Genomic DNA, 9,464 nt, shown 5'->3' with positions numbered 1-9,464 from the left:
ATCAGTATCAGAAACTGGCTCATAGTAGTCTGATGCTGAAACACTTCATATATTCCGATGTAAAATGTCAAAATACTTGTAGACAAAGAGGTATTTGAAGGTGACATAAGCTAGTTGCTCCCCAGGGCTAACAGCTGGACAACAGCAGGCTACTGTGAGAGCATCTACCTCTTGAACCATCTCAGTTTCAGATAGCAGGAAATCTATTTTTGCTAAGAAGACTAAGAGACAATATGTGGCCATGGAGGAAAAGCATAAGGCTAGCCATGAAAGCAGGAAGTATTTCTACTATCCATAATCTTTCCTATTATACAATATTTCTACCTTGCTCTTTGATCCCCTTATTTGGCTGTATATGTGTCTTCTTATACAATTACAGCAGCCTGGGAAAATTGTTTGGAACATTGTGAAATATGTTTTCATATGTTTTTCCTCTTCTTTTTGATCAACACTTTACAATTTGTAAAAATTTCCATTACCGCTGCTATTAAAAACTGTTACTTAGAAGCAGCTGTGAATGTAGATTTGTGACATAAAGCAAAATTTTCAAAACAACTTCTAGCACTGAGGTATCCTGGCTCAAGACTGTGGTTCTAATATACTACTGCTATTCATAGTAGCTATTACTGTTACTAATGCTGCTATGAAAATTGATGAAGCTAGGCTCTACATAGCTATATTTGCCTCAGAAAGTGGGCTTTATGTCTTGAACTCCGTGAAAAATTACAATGAGTACGTTAGGTTCCAGCCCTAGTTCTATTTTACAAATGAGTATTCTGTTAGAGATGACAAAACCTATTTCTCTCAAAGTATATGCCTGTATATGACTTGAACTTGGATTCATCTACCCCAAGCTAGCTGTCTAGAGATGTTTATGCAAATACATCTTTTTCTGTGATTTGTCTTATCTGTTCCTTCTCCTTCTTCCAACTACTCTTTCAACATCTAAACCTGTATTTTAGCTGTATATGCCAGTGATCCCTAACTATTGAGTACACCTGTCACATATATAAGACCCACCTCCCTTCCAACTCTGATATTTAAGTCTCACTCAGGTGCTATACTGGGAGACGTCTAAATATCACCATCAGAAAAACCCATATTTCTAGTCATGCTTGCAACACAGCAGGCAAACTGGAAGGTAGGCTGGAATTAAAGCTCTCAAAGGGACAAGGCTCTCTAAGCCATAAAAAAGCAGTGTCTTTTGGATTAGTATGGGTGAAAAATCACAAAAGAATTAGCAAGAGAACAGGTTAGGTTTTTACATATGGCTGTCATGACATTGTACGTGAGGCAGTTCAGGTTTTAGGATAATCTAGATAGGTATGAACTAAGAGATAAATGTAGAAACTTAGGTAGGAGTGAGGAACCAAGTTGCAGTCAGGTTACTCTGGCAGGAGTAACTACAGCGCTATTGTGGATCATAACACTGAGGCAACTGTGAACCCCATTACTTCCCTGTGATTCTGCTGGTTGCTTTCCATTTTGAAATAGCAGAACTGGGCTCCAGCCAAGCCATTAGATTTAACTCAGATATGTTTATACTCTGCTGAACCAACTGATTTTACTGGCAAATTGATAGTATCTCAAAATGAAACCTATCACTGGAAAATACTAGTAATATATTACTCAAAGCCAAGTTCAGATGGCATCCCTTAATATAGGAGTAACAGAACTAAGGAAAGTGTCTGTCATATTTTTCATACAGGACCCCACCTCCTGACATACCTGTTCACTGCTAGCTAAACAACCTCCGAGTTGTACAGTGTAAAAATATRGAGCAATGTTCCTGATGTTAATAATTTTATCATTCAAACCTTAGTTTGAATCCAGTGACAGATTATCACAGGACTGTTTCTACAAAAAAATAATGATTAACTAGTGACAAGAACTGTTTTTGCACACCACTGAGGGGAATGCTTATCCCATCACTGTCTGGGCCCATTTTTGATCTGAATGAAAATCAGTGGTGAAATGGGCAGGATTTGGGAGCCACACAGGATCCACATAAGGAGACTTTCAAATCTAGGTTCTCACATAGTACGCAGTCATGGTGGTTATACGCAATGCACCACATAATCACGGTGAGGCACCGAATTGTTTTCTTAGTGTTTCTTACAAGAGAAAAACAACAGAAAGAATCAGAGCATTGTTTGTCCCAGCAGGAATGACACAAACAAGAAAAAATTAGCAGGTGCTTATGAGAGGTTTGTCAGCCTCTCCTAACCCAAGAGAAGGGCTCACAAGGAGTTACAGAACATTGACTGCATTGGAGACTGAAGTAAATTTCAGGAAAGAATTGTACAGAAGTTGCTGGTCTTAGAGGGAGGAAGTTTTGTTTTAATAATTTGATAAGAAGTACCATGGCAAATAAATTCTCTACTATCAGAAACATCATCAGACAAGTTAGCATTAAAGCTAGCAAGTAAGATTGATTAAAGCAAGCGCTGTAACTGATATTGACCCTGACAATGTATGCAATCATGCTGAATTAAGAGAGTATGACCACCAATTTAATAATAAAGCATGATACTGAAAATGAATCCAGAACAAGGATTATTAGATATCTGGATGACAACATGATAACAGAAGAAGAATATGAGATTTTCAGCATGAATCCTGTGGCATGCAGATAGAAAAACAATGATGGACTCTTAGAACATTAACATTTCTTCTTAAGGGCTCTGCTATAGAAATACTAAACCATAAGCAGACATTCAGAATTTTTTTTTAAAAAATAGTGTGGATGCTTATAAGTGCAAGGAAAAGAAATGYTTTATCTATTTCAGTTTTAATTTGAGCATGGCAGGAAGAATGTGAGCAGGTTATCAATTTTACAAACAGAAATRGAGGAATGAAGCTTAATACATTGAAAGAGGTGATTAAAAATACAAAGGAAATGAAGAAAAGAGCTGCTGCAGGCCAAGCCAAAGTTAGATGGTATAGATGGTGCCTCACTGGCTAATGATTGGTGAGAGCAGCGATTACTGACAGTGTTAAAAATTGTCATTCTATTTTAATTCTCAAAATGTCAGGCCCAGAAAAATTAAATCACCTCAGAAACCACAGACCTATTACTAAACAGCCAACTTTAATAAAACTTTTTCTCCAGAATTTTAACAGTTTAGCTGCCTCTCTTAATTCYGTTAACTGATAAAACAGACAAGTTTTATTACAACACTGAGCAAAAATGGACTAAGAACTGTTGTAYGCACAGATACTGTACAAGGATTTGATCCTTTGTCCAAAGATCACTTGGAGATCATTAGAGTCTATCGAAACATGCAAACATGCTCTGAACTGAAGGAGAAAGTAACATCACTTGGCTTAATTAATGTAGGAAGGGATCAGGGAAAGTTAATGCTACTGCTCCAATTTAAAGTCAAATTCACTCCTCTAATGTGTAAATTAGAGCTGATGAGGCAGCTTGTGAAGCAACTCAAAGATCACTACACTGGCACATGCTGATGATGCAGCTTCCTTCAGTAACTCATGGAAGAGCATGAAGGAAAGGACTATGATCACTGAGTCTTTGTGTAATTGACTGGTTTTAAAAGGCGGGTCAGAAAGTGCCACGGATTTTATACTAGCCCAGTGTCTGATTCATGCACAATTTAAAATTGTGAAGCATGGACTGTGTTTCTGAGACACTAAATACGATTGTGCTGGAAAAGCGTGCAAAAATCTAGGATCAAGTTTGATTTGTAAAATGGGAAGGGTTATTCCAGACTTAAAGGTCTGTTTTGAAAAAAACAACAGGAATTCTTAAAATGTTTTAAAAATAGATCTACTAATGTACATTTGCAGTGCCAAAATTTATATATCAGATAACAAATATTAAGCAATTATCTTTCTCTCCTTCACTCTAAAACACAGAGGGCTATCAATGAATGGGTTCATTTCCCTCTTTTTATTCTGAACAAGTCATCAAACATAAAATAGTGGTCTTTTTGGCCTGGGTTTCCTACTGATTCAGGCAAAGTGAGTGTTCAAGAAAAAAAGTGTTCGAATACCAGATTTACTGTACAAAAATTACAGAATTATGTCCTTGTTTTGTTACACTTCAGTTTTCCTACTTGGAACCAGAGGTAAATGGCATGAAAAAGAATTTATACTGCTGGCACTCCCATGCCTCTTTGTAGCCAGATGAAACAAAGCAGCACCTGGTAGTCTGGGGGTTTTCCTCCATTCCATTGAAATTTTACATATACTTTCCAGGCAAGGAAAGTTTTAATTAGATAATACATTTTTCATATTAATTGTTTTAAAATTTTTTCACTTCTTTCCCTCACAGGCTCTGATTTTTCCAGTTTAGAATGAGTATACATTTTATTAGTTTATATGGATTTCATCATACTATTTGTACTTCTATCTTATTTATACAGTATTGATTTTTAGATACATATTTTCTGCTTAAATTTGTCAGTTTAGTTTTTGCCTGATCCTCCCAATTATATTTGATGTGGCTGAGGGTGCCCATGTGTTTCACCAGTCCCTACTGCTCCCGGATGTTTATCCTGTTCACAGAGCTCACACAACTGATCTATCTGCTTAGTATGAACTTTGATGCAGATGGACTGGCCAGCTGGGGCAACCCTTACAACTTTACACAAGGTTCCTGTGCAAGGGAAGGCAAGATCATTATTTAGACAGGAATGAGGGATCAATTCCGGCTGGAAAATAGGAATGGTAAACACAAACTAGGGAAATTCTGTAAACATTTTGCCGTACTATCGCTGTCTCACACATAACAATTGTGAAAATGGCTCCAAAAGGGAACCAAAAGGCTCCTACAACCAAGAACTATCAGCTCACTTTCTAATTTTATTAGAATTAAAAATAAGGCAGTATCCATTAGCACCGAATCAATGCTGGTGTCATCCACTATTTAAGTTACCTCGTTTGAGAAAAGCTCCCTTCCAGCATATGTTAATATACTTCCATCAGGGTACAGCCCAGCACGGAAATCAACATCTCCAGCGAATAGCACCTTCAAACGTACAGTTGAGTTGTGAGATAGCATCTGCCAGTCCATAGCTCTAGGAATCCGGGAAAACCTGTGTGCGCTTGGGTATGGCTGATTATTGCACAAACACCCTTTCCTCTCTATAACCATCACATAGGCATCTTTCCTACGGCAGACAACCCTACACACCCTCATCTGGCTTGCTCCTATAAAAGCTGGTTTCTAACTTTTTCTCCTTTTCTCCTACCTTTTCTATCCTGATGGGAAACTGTGTTTTCTCTTTCCTGGCGCATCTGTCTTCACTCATTTCCACTTAGAAGTGCTGCCTCCCCCGCACTTAGACCACTAGGTAACATAGCACACCTTTGCAGCTACCCCTGTCTGCCACCAGAGAGCACTAACCCCTGACAAACTGAATTGTAATAGAAGAACTGAGAAAATGGATGATTACATTAGAAAGCACGGACAATTATTATTAATTTATTAAAATAGTGCAACTTCTTAAGATGGCATTCTCCATTGTCGTTTAAGTGCCAGAACTAATGAAATAGCCTTTCCCCATACCTACTGCATTAAGCAGCCTTTTATGTGAATGTAACTATCAATGCACTACCCCTCAGAATTAAATACTTATCCTCACTCATCCTAGTTAAGAATAGTTTAAAGAAATTAATGGAATTATATCCAGGGAAACATAATGAGAGGGAATAATCATGCCTCAGTCATAGTCAGTTAATAGATTTTATATATAAATTTGTCCTAATTAAGGTATTTAAGAATTTCTCCAGCAGGGTGGAAGAGGCAGATTCTCTCAGCTCCTGATATATACCAAAATCWTTTTTTTTTCTTGTGATCTTTCTTGTGGTTTCTTTAGATTCTGCTAAGAAGGCTTTGATGGCAGCCATAAACTGGGAAATCCAGTTATTGGAGTGTAACTGCAGGGCTACAGAACTAAAACATATGCATGGGTTTGAAAAGAGTTACAGGCTTCTGTTAAGTTTAACTCAATTTCTAGTAGATTTTTCAAAACCTTTGTTACTCACACAGAAGAAACAAAACTGGTAGTCCTGTCTTGTGCTTGCTTTCTCCAGCAGTCAGTACCTTACAGAGGTGTGCTGTTTAGCTGAGRCCACCCCCATGTAGTTTCCTTGCCTTAGGGAAGAGTGTAAACCAGGATRTTGATTTTAGCTCTACTGTTGTAAATCTGTAGTAACTAGGGCCAATAAAAAGGCAGATTATAGCCTGTAAAATCATCTGTTTGTTTAAGCGTCATAGTGTCATATTCTTTTTGCCAGGGGCACTTATCAAAAATAGCACATAAACTGAAAAGTGATGATGTAGAAAAAAATGCAGTGAACAATTACGAGCTTTTACTTACTAAGGAAAACTTTTTACTTCCTTTGAAAATGGTTTGCATTCTGCCACCTCATTACACCGGAACTGCTTATGGCACTCTCTCTTCATTATCATTTCCTGCAGGTTTTAGGACTGTACAGCTGTACTGAAATAGAATCAGTTCTCTCAATACGCAAATTGAAATGCCCATCCCATCAACAAGCATTGTGCTGTATGTCTTAGGTGCCTGATCCTGGGGTGGTATTCAAGTAGCTATGTTTAGCCATAACAACTCTGTACAGCACGAGAGGAGAGTCAGATGTCAAACAGTTGCTGAGTAAAACGAACRAACAGTTTAGGGAGCCCAGACTGAATCTCCAGGCAGTTATAATCTCCCTTGGGCTTTCTCTCCAATCAGTGGCTATTACCTTCTTCACTTTACAGTAGCAACTTTAACAAGCAAGTGCGTAATACTTCCCCTGCCATGCCCTGTCTTCTGCTTCRTTCCTCACTCATTCACCGTATCTGCCATTGCATAAAGGTTGCTGGTTAGTGTTATTGGGAGAGGCTGAATTCCCTTCAGTCACAATCATTGGTCTTGGATCACTCACGTTCCAGACAAGTATTTAAACTTTAGTTGATGCTATTACCTGATAGCATCGGGAAAACAGATACTGCACTTCCTTTCTGGTCTACATTTTAAAAATGACCGTGGAAGTTTCAAGATTATGTAAAAACTCAATAGGCTTTGAGTATCATGTTGGACTTAGGCATGTAACTTCCATCTGAGTCCCACTTTAGCTTTTTAGGCCTGTTTAGTATCTAGCTCTATTGGTCTCCAAATGATTAATCTCTTTTCAAATTATTGCTTATATTCTAAAGAGCTAATTCAAAGACAGAAAGAAACTGATCAGCTCTACAACTGGAAAGTCTCAAAGACCTTTCACCAGTTGATGAGAACACTARCAAAGTTTTGCGAGGCAGCAACATTAGCTTCTGCGGTGTAGTTTATGCCCCCTGAAATCTCACAGTAAAGTAAACATCTGTGTGGCTGCTTAGCTACCAAAGGAAAACAGAGACTGAAAAGGAGATCCACTGCTCTCCTTTTGTTACATCTACACCTATTTCAAAACTGTGCTCACAGTCAGATTTGAATACTTACYGTAACTCTGAATATATATACTGAAAGAGTGATTAAGCAAATTACACCTTAGAGGAAACAAATGAAGCCCAAACTGTGTTTTAAAGGAAAGAGGCATACATATACGTATATATTCAACAATAGAAGGTACCTGCTTCTTCTGAGACTATGAGAAAAGCTCTACGCCTTTTGAAAGAAGCATGGTCCTGGATCGCTTAAGCATATTGTGAAACCACAGTATGAGACAACAGCTGCTTAAACTCTGAATATACAATATACAAGAAACCTAAAAGCCGGTTATTGCATGTACTCAGCTCATGTGTGCCTGCTAGGGGCACAAGGCCTTCACAGCTCTTTCTGGGACAGCAGATTTCTGTCCTGTCTCTAACGTTGATCAGTGTGTAATTTACACTAACCAATACAACAAACCATGAGTCTGTCCAATATAGAGATTTGCAAAAGCATCTTTGGCATTCTAGATACAGTACTTATAGCTTTAGATATGGTCAACTTTACCGTTGCACATGCAGGGTGGAGCTGGGAAGGGCGAGCATTTAATTAGAAGGCAAAACCCAGCCTTGGCCACCAAAATTCTTGCTATTCCTGGCTCTTACTGAACACTGGCTTCGAACTGCATCTTCTGTGGGCATAAAAGCTTTTATCCTGTATTATAAAGCTGTGATAAAATTAAAGGCTTGGAAAATTAAGCTTTTAAAGCAATCATTCTGACCCAGTGAATTGTATGTACTTTCAAGTTCTTAAATGCTTCTTCCCTTGGCATGCCATTTCTGTACTCTTTGTTCCCACTACCCATATCTTCAGATTAAAACCCAAGCTAAACATTTCAGACTGTGGAAAGCAACCAAGTATGTTTTTAGTCTTGCCTTTGACTAAAAATACAATTCTAGAAGCAGTTACACGACACATGAAGAATTAAGGTCTAATACTACACGTAGCCCTGAACACAACTCCAACACTTTGAGTAACTTTGACTCACTGTACTTGATTAACTTCATACTTGAGAAATCCCATCATGACACAGCTGTCGTGCATCAGTTGCCCAACAGAACTGCAAATCAGCTTCTTGCATGAAGTTGTTTTTTAGTCAGTAAAAGGTGAATATGCAAAGCTGATCTGCAAAAAGGCCTCAGGGTCTGCCCTGAAATGATGTTAACAAACAAAAGGTATGTGAAATAAATGGAAAAAAGTATTGGAAACTACCCCTAACTATTGAAGAAAATGATGATAAAGCAAGGCTGCTTCACACATGCAAAGTGTGTCATCAGGGCAGCTAATAGGAAATTCCTGCACTGCCTGATGCCCGCACAAATTAGCCCTCTGAGCACTCGAGGAGACCTGTGCACTGCGCCCGTCATCCTCACAGCCTGGTCAAAAGCAAGCGCAAATTGGCCCTCAGTAAAGAAAAAAAGAGAAACCTGGAAAGCAAATATTACTCTGTCCCACTTCCTTTAACTTCTTCCTTTCGCTCTTAAGTCTGTTATTATAATAACTCGAGCCCGAGGGCAGACCACCCCTTTCCGTGTCCCGCTAGCACTGCCGGGGGGCTGGTTGCTCTTTCACACCTCTCAAGGCAGGCAATGTTCACACACTCATTGCTGGAACTGCCGTTCTGCGGAACAGCCCGCTTCTTCCGCTTGTTTTCTGTAGCTTTGTCAGTAGTCTCCGCACAAATTTAACGACTTTAACAGCGTCCTTACCCAGGGACTGCATCAACCAAAATGTCTGTCTCCGAGACTTCAGACAACGTGAAACTGCAGAGAGACTGATCGTATCGGCACCGCTCTGCTTTGGGGCAACGTTTCAGGCAAGAAAGACACGGAAAGCGGGCGAGAGCGGAGCACAGAACCCGTCGGTGCCCGCAGCGGGGCGGGCAGGCCGCAGGCGGCAGGCCCCGGTCCCGCCCAGGGCCCCGCGGCTCCCCGGGCCCTCGGCGGCGCCGCGCCCCGCCACAGCCGTTGCCGGCGGCGGAGGGCCCCCACCCCGCCCCCGCCCATCAGCGGG

General features: G+C 39.8%; 1 protein-coding gene across 1 annotated transcript in view; it reads left to right on the top strand.

Moving 5' to 3' along the window:
* Positions 1 to 2,050: 2,050 nt before the first annotated feature.
* ANO5 (anoctamin 5) overlaps positions 2,051 to 9,464 on the top strand; it is a 63,759-nt gene continuing 56,345 nt past the window's right edge. Inside the window, exon 1 of the mRNA XM_085300986.1 lies at positions 2,051 to 2,084. Within this exon, the coding sequence (XP_085157112.1) occupies positions 2,051 to 2,084 (34 nt within the window). The remainder of the gene's footprint in view (positions 2,085 to 9,464) is intronic.

This window comes from Rhea americana, unplaced genomic scaffold (genome assembly GCF_003343005.1).
Source record: "Rhea americana isolate MKP2758 unplaced genomic scaffold, rheAme1 scaffold_17, whole genome shotgun sequence".
Classification (NCBI taxonomy): Eukaryota; Metazoa; Chordata; class Aves; order Rheiformes; family Rheidae; genus Rhea; species Rhea americana.
Note: the sequence above shows the minus strand (reverse complement) of the source record. Positions and strands in the feature narration are given on the sequence as shown.